Below are 19754 nucleotides of genomic sequence, written 5' to 3' on the forward strand. Positions count from 1 at the left end.
AGTTATATGAAAACCAGATTTTTATACTCCATAAAGCAGTGGCAAATACATTAAAATATTTCTTCCCTACAAGTAAGGTGGTTCTCCTCTTTTTATCATTTTCCGATAGCATTGTATAGTGCTATTACTCAAAAAGTGCTGTGGCCAGCAGAGGGTAGTTTTCAATAACAATGCAATACAGATGAAAAGATGCATAAAAGGAAAAAGAAGAACGATAAATAAATAAATAAATAAATGCAGGAAGGGAACTGTGAGACAGCTCATCTGTTACTGCTTTCACAAAGGTACCAAACTGGACAAAAAGGGTGTCAGCCTAACAGGGCAACTGGATTTTCAGACAGCTTCAGGCACCGCTTGCGCATTTACTGATTCTCAAGTAGAAAAAAATAATCTATTATTAATGTTGTACTTTCTTTATGTACTGAAACAGGAAACAGGTTATCATGATGACCAGAGAAGTTACAGTGCTACAGTGGCTTGTTTTTAACTTTGTTTCCATGTATATTAATATGTAGCTGATTTTTTCACATGCTTCTTTTACCTAACTGTTGACTGCCCTGCATACATGTTTAATACCTGTTGAAGTTATGCAACTAGAAGTCATAATTTCCAAGTAGAGTATGAAAAAGGAAACATTTCATGTATATATGATTACAAACTTGTGATATCATTAATTGTAATAATTCACTAATAGTGTGAAATAGTTCAAATATTTACTAATCAATCACTTTTAAGGCATCAAAGAGGGAGACTGGTATTCATAACTTGATTTGGACATCAAAATGCAATAAAGAATTTTAATTACTGCTGTTGTAATCGTGAAATACAGGCAGACGCTAGTGTCTGCTGAAAACTCAAGCATTCCTGCTACCAGATGAAACATACCTGGTAAATGATCATTTTCCATTACTTTTGGTGTCTTTCTAATCCAAAAGCAGTCAAAGTTTTGAACTGAAGGCCAAAGCTTCAGTAATTGTGTTATTTGTATGTGTTGTCCAAGAACACCAGGTACCGAGGCATCTTCTATTTAATACTGGATTGAGTATGTGTTTTTAATTGAATGTGTAAAAAGAGATATATATTTAGAATATTATGTAAGAAAAATGGTACTCAGGAGCACAGTTTTGGATGTAAACTTGATTTAAAACAAATCAAAACAATTAGAGATCTTTATTTGCATTAGAAAACTTTCTTTAATGCTTTGCCATTATTTAAAAATACTCAGACGTATTTATGACTACTGTTGTTCCTTCTCCAGATGAACACAAGCATTTTCTCATCACTGCTGACTTGCTCTATGAAAGCCTCCATGTGTGTTTTATGGCAATAGCAAATGTCTCAGTTGTCACAGAGTGTACAACAAAATAATAATTTAGGGCCTTTAAAGTGTCAGCTTTAAATTTTTATTTAAAGTTTGAAATATTCTAAAACAATTTTCTGGACTAAGGCCAAAGCACATCACAGATTTCAGGATCAACTCTAGATTTGATATGTACTTAAGTTTTTTCATGTAAGACTGCAATTTTATAAATACTTATGATTGTGTATATGTTTCTAAGACTGAATTTGTTTTTCTTAGTGAGATGGCCTGTATGCAAAATTAACCTTCCATTTATGCAGAGACAGGACTTAAATAATTGTCCAGAAAACTATAGTTACATATCAAAGCTTTCAGTTTAACCTTTATGAAAGACAGAGCAAATAGTATGAAAAATTACTTGTTATTTCTTATTCAAACATTTCAAATGAGGTGCTTTCCAATTACTCTGCACCTAATATAAGAATCTGAATATTTTTGTCTTTACTTTACAGAAAAATATCAGAAAAGGTTCAATTATATTGATCATAAATTTAACAGCCATACAGAGACAAAGCAAGTGGCTATCCAAATCTGACAAGGGTACTTATGCAAGACAAAGTTGGAATTTAAGTCTGTGTAGTAGAAATTGTGCAAAAAGAACATTACAAAATGTCAGTGCACATCACTGAAGTGCCATGGCTTGCAGTGAGCAGAAAAAAAATAATTTTTAATTCAACATTAACTTCTGCCTAATTTTTACATAACTAAAACATTTGTTGCATTTTGGTTTTATTTCAAAAATACCTATGGGTTAAAAAGAGCATGCATATCATTAACTCTATTATAATTAGAACAGGCCTTCTTAAAGGCATCATATTACTTGCATCAGATCTTTTTCAAAGTGATATTTCTTTGTGTTTGTCAATAGCCTCAATTAAACGGATAGTGACCAAACTAGAAAAGCAATGTAGTTTTGTCGGACCTTTCTTGCTGCCTTTAGTATCATACTTCCAGCACAAGTGCAATAAGGAATGAAGAACGTGATTCAGATTTGGACCTAAATTTCTCATGTGAACAATGAAGCTGGGCAAGGCAAGGATAAGAGTACGACATGGTTTTTAAGACTAAAACCAAACAAACAACAACAAAAACCACAGTGTCAAACTTTCACTCATCATTTATTTTTTTTTCCCTAGCAGTTCACCGAGAGGGTGGTTTGCATCATTCAGGGCCAACATAAATAGCAACCAAGTTGTGCAAGACAGTTGTTGCTGTTTAACTTTTTTTTTTTTTTTTTTTTTTTTTTGCCAGTTCCTCTTCTGTGTAGGTGTGTTATTTATGTACAAGCGTACAGAAAGCCTGCAGGAACCGGGAGCCACGAGCTGCGGACTCCGACTCCCTCTGGTCTCAGCAGGGATCAGGCGGAGGAGAGGGGGCGGTGGGCTGTGGGGGCTGCACCCCTTGCTGAGCCTCGCTGAGGCATTACCGGCTGCGGGCGGATTTTGGGGGGGGGATTATTTCTAATCGCCGGGCTCTGCCGTGCCACGGCGACGGGGCTGCGAGCTCAGCGGGGCTGCCCAAGGTGACAGGAGGAGAGCCCTGAAGGGAAGGGCGGCTTCAGCGTCGCACGGGGCTCGGCACCGCCCTCGGGGGGGACACCGAGGAGCCGGCGCCCCCTTCCCCTGAGGCGAGGAGGAGGAGGAGGAGGAGGAGGAGGAGGAGCAGACCGTGACGCGAAGCGGCGCAGGCGCAGCGCCCGTTGTATCCGGCCGGCGCCTTTTCTCTCTTCCTTCTCCTGCCTCTCTCCCTCCCTCCCCCTCTCCCTCCCTCTCCCCGTCCCTCCTCCTCCTTCCCCCCCGTCCCTCCCGCTCCCTCCATCCCCTCCCACAGCCGCCGCCGCGGTCGGTGCCGCCGCCGCCTGTGCGCGCCCTGCCCTGTGCCCGCCCGCCCCCCACCACCACCACCACCACCACCTCCACCACCACCACCACCACCACCACCCTCCTCCTCCTCCTCCTCGTCGTCGTCGTCGTCTCTCCCCGCGGCTGCCCCATGAGGCGATGGCAGCGGCCAACTTCGGCAAGATCCAGATAGGGATCTACGTGGAGATCAAGCGCAGCGATGGTCAGCGGCGGGCAGGGGAAGAAGGGGAGGGGAAGGGGCCGAGCCGAGCCGAGCCGCGCCGCGGGGACCGTGCGGGTGCCGCCGCCTGAGGCGCGGCGCGGGGCCCATTGTGTGCGCGGGGCCGGGGAGGGGCCGGGCCGGGCCGCGCTGCGGTTGCCAGGGGGAGCGCGGGCGGAGGGGCGGGGGCGCGGGGCCGGTGGGGACGGGGCGGCTGCGGCAGCGCCGGGAGGGGAGGGGAGGGGAGGGAAGGGAGAGGATGGGGGGGGAAGGCCCCGGCCTTCCTCAGGGCTCCGCAACCTGCTGAGCCAGGGTGGGGTTCTGCGGGCGCCTTCTGGAAGGGCTTCTGTGCCCCCCCCCCCTACTCCTCCTCCTCCCCTTCATCATCTCGCCGTACAATGACCGAACGCTGCTCGGGGGAGCGGGAGCTGGAGGTCAAAGGCTGGAGGCGGCGTGGTGTGGTCGTGAGGCAGGAAATGAGCAGCGAGGCTTTCTGCAGCCCGGCTGCCGCACGGCCCATCGTGCAGCGCTACCCTGCAATAAAAATCAGATGCTCGGTGTGCGCTGGACGCCGTGCTCAGCCCTTACCCCTCAATTTGTGCCTAATGGCTTGAGTGTCACGTGAAGGATCTGATAGGTCTGGCGCTTATTTGCATAGCTCCTGCAGATCTGTCTGAGGTTTCAGAAAACCTCACCAGAGCGACTCGAAAAACTGTTTTCCTGAGGCCTGCACCCATTTCTAATACACGTTACTGCCTGTTTTGGATGTTCTTTGGACAATAAGACGTGACAATGCTTTGGTGTTTTTTTTTTTTTTTCCACTCTGCAGGGTTCTGCTCACTTCTGAAGTTAGAATTGAGGGCAGTAACTCTTCAACATAACAATACTTACTCTCATTGCTGTTAACAATTCACATATTTTGCTGTATCACATATGTGAAGTAGCGCGTTAAATATCTTACACATCAGCAATATACCAGGGGTTGTCTTCCCAGCAGTCATGCAGACGGTAGGGGCTTGAGCATTTACGTTGCCGTGGTCCTCATGTGAGCATCCACACGGCAGTGTTGTACCAGGGTTGGTGGGTCCTGGTTATTGCGGTGTTTTCTTGTTTTCCATCAGGGCTGCTGGATCACCAGATATGCAGAAGGGAGCATTTTGAGACAAATACCAAAGGCCAGCCCGCACTACATTGTATGTAGATTGCTTTGCCTTTCAGAAGGTAGGCTACCAACGTGGGCTGTGGTTGCACAAGCAATCAAGGTTGATCTGGCTGCTTCTAACAAGATGCCTTTGCCAGTTGCGTTGTTCTTAGGAGCTCCATCTCGCATCCATTGTGGCCACTATTTTTATTCTGACGATTTAATTCACGATTTTATTCTGACGATTTAATTGCATGGAATTTGCAGACTTTTGGATATGGTAGTTTTCTGCAGGATTAGGGAGTTCAGATGATTCTCAGAGGGTCTGTGACCCCAAAAGGATCTGTGTGTAGGAAATATGTGGCTGGGAGAAAGTAGAGGTGTGAAGTATGACCTTCTCTGTCAGGAAGAGTGCACCACCTGCGTGTGCCCAACTTGGAACCTGTATCCCGGGTAGAACCAGGGCCATCTATCATACCAGCTACCTGAGGTAGAAAGCTTAGATGGTTTTAACCATCTAAGAAGCTTCTAGAGAAGGTGGTGCGTTGATTGGTCTGTTGTTCCGCACTTGTCTTGTTTTTAGGAATTCCTTTTTTAAAACTAAATTTATGCTTTGAGAGGTGAGTACAATAATTCTTTAAAATCTCCTTATTTATGTGTTCATTTGCTGAATAAAATAAAGTCCTGTTTTGTTAATGGGGTCATTTGAACAAGTATGCATTTTTTTCCCATCTGTCCACCAGTTATGCTAAAGGCTTTTTTGAATACAAAGCTTTATTAATTCCAGATAACTCTATTTTTCTTTAAATAAAAAGTAGAATGAAGAGAATAGCTTTTTTTTTTTTTTTCAATAAAACATTGCTGTTAAAAGTCATCCATCTTCGCTACAAAAAAATTTCAAAGACATGTAAAACACAAGAAGTGTGAGAATGAGACCAGAACGTTCTGGAAAGAAATGTTACATATTCTGTCATTTTGAAAAGTTCTAATTAGGCTTAAGTGTTTAAGTGAGAGATTTCTTACAGGACTGTATAGAATATAGATGTTCTACAAATGAAAAGCATTATTAGAGCTCATGGCCAACAACGTATGAAAACCAGCATTTGGATAAAACCCAACATTTTCTAGGATTGACGATGCATTGACGATGCAGAGCTGCTTGCTGTGTATCTGTTTTTTCTCAGTGGGTAAACATTGGTATAAATGTTGTCTAGAGTAACAGATAATATTTCCAATTATAATTACATGGGATAACTCATTATGTTCATGTAAGAGCGTATCAAGTGGTCACCTCATTTGGATTTTAATAATCATTTCTGATACTGAAATTTACTATTTATCTAAGTACAGTTTATTTATGTTACTTGAAATAAGCCTTGGTAATTTGTCTTGGAAACAGGGAAGAACTCGTTTGTTTTAGATTGTGAATTTCTAACAATGGACTGTGTTTCTAGTCATGAAAAATGTGCCTTATCACACAGAAGAGTGAGCCAGAACGTAGCTGCGAGATCAGCTGTGAGGGTGGTTCCTCCTGTCCAGAAGATGCGCCGTTCCCAGGTCTAGACATGGGTATTTGTCTGGTGATGAATTCTCCTTACCCAAATAATAATAGCCCACTGCTTTGCAAGTGAACTTATCCCCACATCTTGTGTGTTATCCAATTAATGATGACAAAGACCTGTATAATTACTTGGAGAAAAAATGTCTTTTTTTTTTCTTTTTTTCCCCATAAATTCAGTCTTTTGCTGAAATAGGATAAATCTGTCTTATGCCCTGCAGACCTCCGGTAGGCTAATTGGTATTTCCCCTTTACTTTTCCAGTCCAGTTGTGTTCTGCCCATTTCCTCCTCAGGCTGTTCCTATCCTCTCCATCTTGGCAAATCTGAAATACTACCTAGAAGAACAGAGAAATTAATTACATATTTGCTCATTTGGAGAGGAGTGGAATACAGTGGTGGTGTCGCTGTCGGAAGTAAAGCGGCAGATGAGGAGAAAGGACCTTCTGGTAATTGGGGAAAGTGAAGATTTGACAAAAACTCCAGGAAAAGAAAAAGGGTGACTTCTTTTCATTTTTACAGATTTGATGGTTAATCACATGAAAAAGAAAGATTGTGAGCTTTTGTTCATTTTTATTTATTTATTTATTTTCATGATAGAATAACAGTAGAAGTGTTTGAAGTAGCCAGTGTTTGAAGGAGAAAACTTAAAACTTAAAAAAGGAAAATAAACTTGGAACTGTTTTCACATGGAGTTTATTACCACAGGACGTGGATGCTGGAAGCCCAGCAGAATTTTAGGGAGGGTGTTGGTATGGGTGATAGGAATATCCAGCTTTGTAACAAAGCTTAAACAAAATACACCACCCATTGTAAAAGGTAGTTTCTGTTCTACCCGAGCCTGTAGTTTAAATAACCTGTAACTGATGGGAGGCAGGAGAAAATCTTGCCTGTGGCTGTGTTATTTTGTAATTGCCTACTTAGGAATTTTTTTTTTTCAACTTGTCTCTGAAGCAGCTGAAACTGGTCATGGTCAAAGATAATCCATCTAGTTCAAAACCCTGCTAGAGCTTCTCTCTCCTTATGCATGCCAAAACATCATGGTAACCATCAAATACAAAGGAGACTATATTTTTGTAACGATAAGGGCTATGATTTTTGTTTTATTTTGTTTCTTCAAAGCCCAACTTGCATGAAACTGATGTTTGTTAGTGTTGAGTGTCTACACCATCCTCTGTGTTTTGGGTGATCCCCTATGACGATCTTGACATTTATGTGCAGCTCCCAATAGCAGTAATGATTTTATAGCAAGATAGAAGGTATAATGATGCTATAAAAATTCAGTTCAGGTTTGGGTAGTCACCCTATTTAACAAGCTCTTGAGGGTAGATTTAAATGGTAATGTGCTTTACTCTTTCCTTTGGTGACATATATCTGTTCTTTCCCTGTGACTAAGACTTTTTTGTTACCCTATTTAAATCATTTGACTCAATTACCTAATCCCTATGTAAGCCACACTTGACACAATGTGTCTTTGTCCTTCCCTAGTGGCCAGATCACAAACGGGACTTCAAGTCCGGCATTGTTGGTGGAGCTAATGTGTCCAGCATTTAGACTTACTTATCCAGTGCAGGTGTTCATCTTGTTGCATCCAATTTCTGGGGATTGTTCCTGCAGAAATGTTGACTAGGAAGACGTGTTAAGTTTGCTGTGTCCTTTTTAAAATCACTTTTTAAGCATTCTGTTCTTGATACTCAGTAAGTAGATTTTCAGTGTAACTTGCAGATTTTCAGATATTTATGTCGGCCTTCTATATTTTGCATAAATAGCTCTTGAATGACAAGAGTTGAAATGCTAATCTTCAGAGAGTCTTCTCATCTTTTTGTTCTGTGTTCAGTACAGAATCACATACTGGTAATAATGTCTTTTAGAGCTGTGTATAGCCATTGGATCATACAGCTTGTGTTACGTGGTCGGTGTTTTTTTTCATTTTTCTTTTTTTTTTTTTCCCTCCATCTCATTGTGTTGTGGGGAAATACACCCTTCATTTCTTTTTGGTAGGTAAACTTATTGCTCTTTCTACCCACTCCTTTTATGTGGTTTGTTGCCGGCATCCAGTTTTACTCCTGTTTTCTTCTTATGGATTTACGAACTGAAGACTTTATCATGCTGCTTCTTGACAGCATGGCATCAAGCCTGGCTTCACCCCTTGTCGAGGTGGGAAAAGATGACGAATTGATGGAAAGAGGTCATGTCTGAGTGAAAAGCAGTGCCACTGAAAAGGTATCTCTATTTGCTCCAGAGCATGAATTAGCCTTTTGAGTTCTTTGCATATATGTACTTACTCAAAGGCTGTAAAAGTTGAGAGAACAGTATGGAGTATTTATCAGATGAGCTCATTTCCTAGAGCACAAAATCCGTGGTATTTTGAATGGATCGACCTGTGGAATTGTGATTTTTTTTGTGCTTGGGAAATAAGTAACAGAACGGAGCGAATTCTCTTCGTTTCTGTATTCTCATTTAAGTTCTACCTTTTAAATCACTTACTGCTTACATCATAGAGTGTGATCTTTCTTTTTTGACTTTTCTCCCATCTTACTATTTATTGGTTTTTCTTGTCATCCTCACTATATTGAGATCAGGAAGAGAATATGTGATCAACCCATTGCAAATGCTAAAATGCAGTGTTAGCTATGAATGTACACAACAGAGGAAAAAAGAATGCAGTTGCATATGGTAAGTTAGCTCTTCAGAGTTAAGTTTAATTTCCAGTGTAATGTAAGACTGAGGTATGAAAGTCCACAGCAAGGACACCCAAGCCATCTGAAATTTGTACAGTAATGGGAATGTGCAGTAAACAAAATGAATGGGCAGTCAGGATGGGTTTGCAATTTAAAAATAAATAGTTTTTAAGAAGACATTTACTTTTAATAGTTAATTTCTTGTAATGTCTCTGTAGCATAGTTAGAGTAGTCTGGATGCATAAATGCTTTCAGTATGTATTTTCAGATCTAGGGTGAAAAGTTTTGATGGAGCTGTAATATGCTTTTGTTATTATCTCTTTTTTATTTCAAAAGCATGAACAAGCTTTCAGGTATATGACCGATTCTTTTTGCTGGCGTGAAAGCTTATCTTTGTTTTCCAGTTTTACCACTTGTCTCTTCTTAAGTATATGCTTTTTTGCATTTCTTGTTAGTATTTTGGAGGGAAAAATTATAGTAAGAAAAAAAAATGCCTGCTATTGTATATTCTAAACCTTTAGTTTTTATTGTGACTTCATATTTGGGATTTTATTTAAATTATTTTCAGTTCTGAACTGAACATAGAGACTAAAATGTATTTTTCTAGCAGTATTGTTTGGACTATTTTTTTTTCTGTTATTTTTGGTAGAGATTTTTATACTTAAGACTTTTAGACACTTAGCACAATTAAGTTAGTTTTAGTAATTTTGACTACTGGTGTGATTCCATATCTGTTTAAGATGGTTAAATCTGGGCTGCTTTTGTCTGCCCACTGCATCAGTGTTAATTTTCAGTTGAAAGTGTTGCAGGGAGGGAGGCTGGGAAACTAAAACTATGGTAATCCAGATGTAGGTTGTCATAAACTGCTATGAGTTACATCCATGAGACTGTTCTTACTCTGTGTTCAAATGCATTCCATTTCGTTTTCTGTCCTTGTTACTTTCCTTAAAATATTCATGGTTGTTATACTCTTGTTTCAGTACTATTTTTTATTTTCATTCAAAGAATTAAAAAGCCAAGAGCTCTCTATAATGTTCCCAATATAGAGATAGACAGATGGTTGACATGATTTTCCTACAACTTTGACCCCTGTAATGGACGCTTTGAATACTGTAGTATCTGTTTAGCTATGAAACAGTAATGACTGTGTCTGATATCCTGGAAATGCATTTTGTTCCTATCCCCAGAAGTATCATGATAAACAGGACAATTGTTGGCTTAGAAAATCCATAAATTGTTGCTTTGGTAGAAGTGGGTGAAGAACATTTATCTCGGTGAATAATTTTCTGAAGTAGAACCACTGTTGGAGGCAGAATGTGGGGCTAGATGTTCCTGTATTTTGCCACTGTTCTCTGTGCCTTGTTAATCTCTTGCGGAGGGAAAAAGCAGCCGTAGATAGGGAGGGTATTAGGACAATCGTATTACCATTTCTCTGGTGAAGAGTGTTCTGTAGAGTTAATTTTGATGTCTTTGAATTTAGTTATTGCTGAATATTTAAAACTAGATTTTACATCTGTTAGACAAAAAGTGGTAACGCTTTGTGAAAAAATTGCATGAGAATTACCTTCCCTGGGAAAAGGAATTATATTTTCAGACTTATGCTTAGTTTTTATTTTTGAATGTCTGTGGTGACCTGAATCATTTACACAAATAGAGAATACCTAGAAGACTGTTGGTAACTCTACTATTACAGTCTAAATTCAGTTCTTCTTTTATGTTGCTAGGAACCCAAGATAATTTTAGAATTGCTTAGTGTAAACGAGTCAGTAGAGGTTCTTGGAAATAACTGTATAACTATGCTTTTAACGAGAACTTCAAATGGCCTTTTACAACAGGTGAGTATCAGCTAGATTTAGTAATTAAGCTACTTTGTAAGGTGTTTTTTCTTTTTTTTTTCCTGGTTTTCTTTATTAGAGCAGGCTCTCGTTCAGCAACGGAGTCTGGTCTTACATTTGACTCTTGAAAGCGAAGAATGAGGGATTTTGCTACCTAAAGGCTTGAATGTGACAATGGAACTTTTTGTTCTTTATTCAAATAGCACTGCTTTCAGTGTAGCTTATTGTTTTTACATAGTAGCAGTTCTGGCTGCGTGTGGCATAAGCAGCATTAAGGTTTCCCATACTCATAGAGGGAAAAATCTGCTTGTTCCTTGCCACTGCTGCATTATCTGCAACACTGATAATTCCAGGACTTTGTAAAATGCAATTGTGCAATATCAGGTAGAAATAAAATGAGTAAGGTAACTTGCTTATAACAATGAATCTTTGGCTTTGGTGGCATTGTTGACAACAGTGGGTGGTCATGCTTTCCCCCATAGAAGAATGCTATTTCGCGTTCAAGTTATCATTAATTCAATTGAAGCTTTGTAGTCAGGTGCAAGTTTGAGTTTACCATGGCTCTCATTTGACACTGAAAGCTCTACATAATCCCATGTATGAGTATTTTAAGCATATTTTTTTCCTGTTGGGCTAGTAAGTGAAGAATTGTCTTCAAATTGCCCACCAGATATGTATATAAGTGGAGGGGAGTAGAGAGAGAGATCTGTGTAAAGGTTTCTCCTTAGAAACAAAGTCCACAGTATATCTGTACTCTATTTATGACTCTAGAAAGAAGGCAGTAGAAGTGAATTCACTTTGAAAAGCACAAGCACGCTTAGATTTTGCAATTCTCCAATTTACTGATTAAATTCTGGGTTATATTTACATGTTTTGTTTGTAGTTTTGCTTTAGTATTTATGAATTGAACTTTCCAGTTTATCTTGACAGTTTAATAGAATAGAAACTCAAGTGGTGATCAGTGGGGTGAATATAAGTCACCATCTGAAAATTTTTAAGTTACATCGAGCTTTTATCAAACCACAGAGAAGAATTAAAATGTTATTCCAAGTTTACTTAATGGTTTGATCTTGAACTTCTGGAACCTTGTTAAGATAAGGCTAAAATACAGTCTTTAAACATGTATAAAATGAAAAATGCCTTTTAACGAAGATCAACATTTGACAACTCTGTAGTAAGTTATGATAAATATTCTTTCTGAATGTAGTACTGTAAAATAAGGGGAGAAAAAAATATTGACAGGTATGTCAGAAAAGGCAGATGGTACCAGTTGAAATCATCTGTATAAGGTGCTACTAGAAGACTTCTGTGTGATGCAAGAATCTATTGTTTCTGGGCAGCTACTGTTAGCTTCAGAGAAAGCAGAGAACGTCCTGAGAAAGAGGTCTCTGCTATTTATTTAAGCAACAAACAAAATGAGGAAGGGGGAAGGGAGGGAGAACACTGGCCAAGTCATCTCAGTATTTTGGCAGAGGGTATCCACCACGCTATTTGAGTCCACCACAATCTTAAATCCTGTTGTAGTAAAGTGAAAAAAAATCTACAACCTCTAAACCACAGTGCTGTTTGAAAGAGAGACATGGTATGTAGGAGTAAAGGTAGATTCAGTCACAACCGTATTGAAATTAGTACTGAACACAGAGGACTTCTAAAAATAGAGGATCTGTAAAAATATACAATGAAAGATTCTGGACAGGTATTTTCATGAGCAATTTTAAAAGATTTTAAGGAAGCTGCCTGCAAAATTGTTTTAAAGGACTTAAAGGAACTGCTGAATAAATGTGCAAGAAGATGTCAGATTATGTTCTGTCTTCCAAAATTAAAAAAAAAATATATAGACATAAGAAGATGTTGAACTATTCTTACAACTTGTTTACAAGTGTGAGAAACACTCCACAGCCAATAACTGAAGCTCAGGCGAGGATCTCAGTGAAGCAGTAATTTATTTGTGATTGCAATGGCGGGCTTGACTTGACTTGACACTGTGATTTTCACCTAATTGTCTTAAGAAGTCTGGTTGTCTGCATTTTACATGGTCGCCTACTAAGTTTTCTTATCACTGTAAGCGTATCTCAATACCACCTTCCTTTTCTCTAAACAACGTAACTCTACAAAAACAACATTTCTACTCCCACACAAGTTGTCAAGTGGCAGAAAAGATGTGAATGTCATTACCATTAATTGAATGAAAACCTTCACTTACGCAGCCATAGTAAAAGAAAAATATGATACAGGACAGGAAATACTGTAATGTCATAAGCTAATGTCTTGTTCTCTTTTGAATGAAATTTACAACTCTAATTACTTAATTTTCCTCAAATCTGAGAATTTAAGGGAGCTCAAGTAGGCCAGTGGGAGTTGGAAAACCTTGTGTGCATACTGAAAATGGGTCTTTTTTTGTTGCTTCGGGGTGGACTTTTTCTACAGATTGGAATGGAGATTTCATTGTGATTGTGGAACAAAACGAATAGGATTGCTTTATGAAAAGCAAAGGAAAACTTGTTTTTCTTTCTATTCAAGACTTCTACTGAAATTGGAGAGAGTGGATTTTTTTTTTTTTTTTTTTTTTTTTAAAGTTTGTGAAGTATTTCTGTCTTTTTGGGGTTCATTCATCACCTTAAAGTATGCGAACCACTGCTGTAACCTGCCCCAGTGGATCACACCGATAGCTCGTCTAGCCTACTGCAGTAGGAGAGGCAATTCAGGGAAAGCAGACCCGCCTTGCCACCTGTAGTCTGATTGATGCCTTTGTCTTTCCCCAGTATCCAGAATTACATTTGAGATGCTAGGAGTGCAACTCCGCATAGTCCTGCTAAATATCCATTTATAGACCTATGGTTTGTGAATTTATTGAATACCTTTCTGAAGCAGATTACCCTGTCTGCCTCATGAATCTCTTGTGAAAGCAAGATCTGGAAATTCACTGTTTGCTACATAGCCAAATGCATTATTACTTTTATCTGCCTGAAACTTGAAGAGTGTGCTCCTAGTTCTAGCCTTGCAGGATTTGTGTGAATAGCGATTTCTACTCATTTTGTCCTTTCTGACCATGAAGCTCAAACAAATCCACTTGTGGCCTTTTCCTTGTAGGCGAGCATTCTCAGGTGCATTGATCTTTGCTTGTTTCATTCTCTTCATCCTTTTAGTTGTCCTTCTCTAATTCCTCTACATCATTTTTGAGGTGTGATGGCAAGTGCAAACAGTAGATAAGATGTGGGTACAGCAAGGTTTTATTTAGTGTTTCACAGTGACACTTTGTTTTATTCTTTAGCTTCCTGATGACGGTCAATCTTTTATTGACTTTTTTTTTCTTTTTTTCTGGAGCTGCATTTTGAATCAATGATTTTACAGAACGGTGAATGATATCTTAAGGGATCTCTTATCTGAGTTGTAACTTCTAGCTGCAGTCTCAGCATTGTGTATCCATAAATTAGGTTATTTTTCTCTGAGTGCTTTTTCTTTCTTTTGTCTGTGTCAAAGCTCATCTGCCACCTTTTTGTGCACTCTCTTTTTTTCCTCATAATTATCATGGCATCTAACTACTCTAAAACCTGTTTTGCCAAAGGATGAGACCCCGAGCTTGGTGTACTTTGGCATGTAACTGAACATCAGGCTGGAAGATGACATGTAAGTTTCTGGCTAATGTTTTGAATAGCCTGTCACATTAAAACAAACAGACAAAACAAAACCAAGCCTACAACACATGGCTTCACTTTCCAGTCCCCTCCTTCGTTCTCACTTGTTTACATGTAATCTTCTTGGTGAGAGGATTAAAGTCTTTCACAGCTCTGAGTGTCCTGGTTGTGTATGTATTGAGAATTTATCTTGCACTTTATTTTAGTCTAGGATTTTGGTACCATGACCATTGTCATTGCACACATACTAGTTTACTTCCAGGCTCCCATTGGAAGGGAACCAGATGACCCACCTCCTGTCGGAAACCTGAACTTTCTTGGCTGGTTGCTGAGAAGAGACCTGAACTGCATCATTTTGCCTATCACTGCCTGGGCAGCCCTTCTGTAGGTATTTCAGTAGGTATTGCACTTGCATATTCTCTTGCACATCCCAGGACAGCCAGCATACGCTCATGTTCATGCTCTAAAGGCATCATAGTGGGAGGCTACAATGCAGTTTTCTGTTTCTGTATAGGTCAAAGTGAGTTAGCATAAAAAATTAAGGTCTGTTGCTTGGACCGCTGGGATATGCCTATACAAGCATTTCAGTTCAGATCCTGAACTAACTTTGAATATACATCTTCTGATCATCCCTTACGTCCTTGTACTATGATTTAGTTCACTTTGAAACTAGCCTTGGAGCGTGCTACATTCCTTTTGGATGCACCCTTTCTGGAACGCTCCTTCCAGTTAAACGTACACAGTGCTCTCCAACACATGGTGTTTGGTCTGTGGCACTACTTCCCCCAGTCCCTTTGGAACATACGGTGTGAATGTGGGATCCTCAGCACCACCTGCTTTGCTTTGCGGATCTGCTCCTGTTGCCATACACCGCTTGTTAATGTAGGCACAGCCGAGGGACCCGCGCAGAACACCAACTGCTGCAGGTGTGGGTAGTCTGTCTTGAAACACGCTGTCCTGGGGTGTCACGGACACAAGCCAGCCCATACTGATTCGCAGAATGGCTGAGGTTGGAAGGGGCCTCTGGAGGAGACAGGGACACCTAGAGCAGGTTGTCCAGGACCATGTCTAGCTAGATTTTGAAGATCTCCGAGGAGGGAGATTGCACAGCCTCTCTAAAAAAGAATTTTGGGTGATGGAGGAATCAGCCATTACATTAACATCAGTTTCAGGAGTCGTTTTAGCTCACCTTGCTTGATTTGGAACTAAAACGGGGGGTAAATACAAATTTAACCGAATCAGTCTTGTAACTTGGAGTGCCTCAACAGAAAGTAGTAGCAAGCAATGGAGGACAGATGCTGATAGGCTTCTGGTCTCTTGTGTCCCAGACAAGTGTCCTAGAAGTGACCGGGATGGATGCAGAGGCTTTGCATAGCGTTGCTAGTATTGAAGGTTGTTACATTATTGAAGGTAATCCATACGCTTCTCTGAATTTCAGTAAAATGCTTTTGTAAAGCAAGATAAACGATTCAGGTTTAATACAAGAATTGTCATATGTTTAAGAAAGGTGGTGGTGGCGTACCTACTAATTTCTGCTAACTCTTTCTGTGGTCTGTGTTGGGACTGGCTGGCTGTTAGTGGTTCCTGGCCTTAACACAAAGAGTAACATTGTTCTTGGGAAACTTAATTGCTATGCTAGAGTGGGAGTATCAACTCTGTGGAGATTTATATCATGCAGAACGAGTATGAGCTATGGAATAAACTGGGGTAAAACATAATAACACAAAATAAAAATGCTTTTGCTACAAATTGGGAGTTCATAAACTGTAAATGACAGGAGAAAAATCTTGGTATTCTAGTTAATCACCAAACAATTGTGGACCACCAGTGTGAATTGGCAAGGGGAAAAGTGAGTGCAATTTCATTATTACTGTAATTTGGCAGTGAGTGTTGCAGTCTGAGTTGTATGTTGAATATCACACTTCATCCTGGTTGGCAGCGTTGAAGAAGGGCTGAGTGTTTGGGCTGAGACAGATACAGATAGGTTCACCATTCCTGTACAGGTGTCCTTGTACAAGCTATAAAAGAAAGTACAGAGTACTAAGTGGCTGTGAACACGTGTAATCTAGAAAATGTTTGTATATGTTGACAGTGAGGTGCTAGTGCCACTTGCCACCAGGATGAACAGCAGAGGTGCTCAGCCTAGTAACATGAAGGGGAAATAAATTCAGCTTATTAAAGCATTTTATTTTTTTTTGTGTTGTTGTTGTTTTTTTTATTTATTTTATTTTATTTTTTATTTAATAGGACTTACAGTAGTATGCTTTAGATGATTGGACAGATGCTTCCTTCCAAATGTCTTTCTCTGTGGTTGTTGCATGTGGAGGATTTGGTGTCTTTTAAAAATGATAGGATGACTGGCGTGGTGCAGCTGAGGTAACTGGCTGATAAATATCTAGATATCAGTGCATCTGTTACCCATTGTGATATGATACTTCCTGCACTGAGCTGCTTGATGAACAAGTCTTCTATCTCATTCTGACGCTGACACCTATGGAAGCAATACAGAGCTGTAGCTTCTGAATGCTGCAGTGGTGAGTTCTTCCTCATTCTTTTTGTGAAGCCAGAGGGGTGACTGCCATTGATTTCATGGGCAGTTGTAGCTTCTGAAAGCGAATAAAGTCAAGGCTGCTACCAGAGGAGCTAGGTAATGTGAAGTGATGTGCATTGAATACAGTTACAAGAGTGTTAGCTCCACATCCCCAAAGAAACTGGATTGGTGAAGAGAAGTGAAAAGCAGTGTTCCTCTAACTGGGGAAGCCACAAGAAGCTTGCTTTGAATGTAAGGGGAAATATTACACAATGGCTTGGAAAATGAAAGGTCAGCAGCAAAAAAAATAAAATAAAATTAAATTAAAAGGCAATTAATGTAGTTTAAAAAGACTAGAGATTTAACAAGTTTTAGAGAAACACAAAACTGAGACAGCAGCAGGGGGATGCAGCTCTAGAAAATGTCTTTAGAGGAGGTGCACCCATTTAGGCAGTTCACAAATTCAGCTAGACTAAGCAAGTAAAGTTACAATATAGTGGTTGGGGTGGAAGGGGTCACTGATGTTAAATGCAAGGGGGACCAAAAAGTTGCTCATGTCCTGTTTGCTGTTTGAGAGACGTGAAATACGCTCTTTGTATTTTGAAGCTAAGTGCTACACACACTTCACTGGCATGTGAGCTTTGGTTGTTTTTGTTTTCCTCTTTCCCTCATTTGTTAGTGGATTGTCAGTAAGATTTGTGAACTTTGTTTTTCAAAAAAAAAAAAAAAAAAAAAAAAAGAAACTTTGTTTTTCTTTTTCTAAAGCATTGTGTTTGATTTGATTTTTTTTTTTTCTTTCCATACAAATCAGATACATATCTTGGATGGGGATTTTCTTCTGAGTTCTGTAGCTTTCTGGGTGGGGCTGAGAGCAGACTAGGTTGGATTTTAATTCAAAACTGGAATATACAGACAGATACAGGAAACATGGTTTGGTTTATGTTAGTTTTTGTTCTCAAAATCCTGTTATGTTGTAGAGGCTTACAGAGGTCAAAACGTGCAGTTATGACAAGCTTGTTTTTTGAAGGACTCAGGTATTGTGATAAAAAAATAAAACAAATTGGTAGCTAGGGATCATTCACCAAAAATAATATTGAAATATATTTGTAATGAAAAATTATGTGGCTTCTTTTAGTGCTTAAAGTCTTGCTTTAGAGACAAGGTAGATACTGCATACGATAGTGACAGTGTGCTAACATAACTGAAGTAACAGCCAAGATAACAAGGAAGTGTAGCATGGCAAAAAATAAAGCATTTGTATGATGAAATTAAACAAAACTAAAACATAGGTCGTGATAGAAACAAAGAGAATAAAAGTAGATTGTGATAGCTGAAAAGGCTCAGACATTTCATTATACCAGGGCTGCTTGTATGTGGATAAATGAGACTTTGAAACAAAATAAAATCAAGCATGCTTAGTGATGTGGAGAAAGAAACATCTGTCAATTACTGCCGGTTTTTCCCTGGGGAATTAACAGAAGAACTGTCCATCCAGTGCAGGGAGAGAAGTTGTAAGCGCTGATGAAGTGAATGGGAACATAGTCACAGTTAACATCGCTGTGGACATCTACACTGGGATTGTCTTCTTCCTTGGGATTTTTCCTTGGATGTTTGCTATAGATGTTGTTTGGTGGATAAAGCATTAGTTTTTTTTTTGCTCTTGGAGCTCTGTAAGAGCACCAAGATTCTTCCATCAAAACCCTGTGTATTGCAGCCCATAGCATGGGTAAAATGTTTCGGACCACTTTCATTCTGGTATGCACTGCTTCCTGATTCACAACTTCATGTCTAAACGTACATAAACATTTTTTTTAATATAAAACTTATCATTTGTATTCTTTCCAAAAGAATATCAATTGGCAGAGGGTGAAGGTGAAATATGTCTCTGTTCTATGCCTATGTCCAGGTGTCTGTAGGTGAGGTAACATTATGTGTTGAATCTCCATGTGTGAGGTTTTAACTATTAGGTCTCGAAGGTTTCTAAGACTTCACAAAACCTTTGCATAAGAAGTACAAACGCAATGTCATTTTAGGCCATTTTAGTACACCCTAATTATTTGGAAGGGTGGGGAAGGCTGTGGTCTTTCACCAGCCTTATTTCTTGAGTCACTTGAGAGAATGGAGTGGTTTGGGTCACATGTCAGCCAACGCTTTAGCCAAGGCTGTAATTCCAGAAACACAAACTCATATTTACATCTGGTAACTTAAATTTCTGAAAAGTAACAGAAATATGAAAAGGCTATGGATTTAGTATTGAAATCAGTCACTACTTCAGAGTTGTAGGATTTTCAAGTTTTGCAGGTAGAAAACATTGATTTTTCTCATAGGTAAAGATGTAAGTACCTCTTGGGATTTTCTACCAGCTGGCACTGCTAACTAGGGTGAGGATAGATTAACATGTTTGATTTACCCTGCTTATTTGCTTTTGCTGCTTCTTCCTAAATGTTTTTTCTGCATCAGTAGTTCTTACATTACAGGCGTTTTATCTGCTTTTTCTGCAGAAATTTGTGCTCATTTGCTTTATTTCTTCTGTTTTTAAAATTTTCATAAGATGACTAGGAGTTGTAAGAGTTGATGTTGTTCACTTGTATTAATAAAGGGGAGCATATTATAACATAAGTGTATTTCAGGTGGCTTCACGTACATTTGCATTGTCGTTTACTTGCAGCATTGTTTTCTGCATGCTCTAGTTTGTAGAAGATAAACTCTGCACTATCTGACAGAATTCATTCACAGAAATAATGCCACGTTCAAATAACTCTTTAATCAGCTTTTAGTTCTAAAGCAATGTAACTACTTCACATAAAAACAAAAACAACAACAAAAAATGTTTTTCCTGTGATGTAAATTCTAATAATGTAAGGAGAGGAACTGTAAATGTGAAGAGTCAGTGCATCACCTTTATGGCTGGACTTCCTTCTTTTGTTTTTGAAATGTGTGTGAAGATAGTCATTT

At 39.4% G+C, this 19754-nt stretch overlaps 1 protein-coding gene across 2 annotated transcripts in view; it reads left to right on the forward strand.

The window, feature by feature from the left end:
- Nucleotides 1-3170: 3170 nt before the first annotated feature.
- The window catches only part of KIF2A (kinesin family member 2A), a 53351-nt gene continuing 36767 nt past the window's right edge, over nt 3171-19754 (forward strand). The window contains exon 1 of one of the 2 annotated variants that reach the window (XM_082782661.1): nt 3171-3424. In XM_082782661.1, coding sequence (XP_082638787.1) covers nt 3361-3424 — 64 coding nt within the window. In that variant the 5' untranslated portion in view covers nt 3171-3360. The remainder of the gene's footprint in view (nt 3425-19754) is intronic. The other variant, XM_082782660.1, reaches the window with a different exon arrangement.

This window comes from Aythya marila (genome assembly GCF_965140915.1).
Source record: "Aythya marila genome assembly, chromosome: Z".
NCBI lineage: Eukaryota > Metazoa > Chordata > Aves > Anseriformes > Anatidae > Aythya > Aythya marila.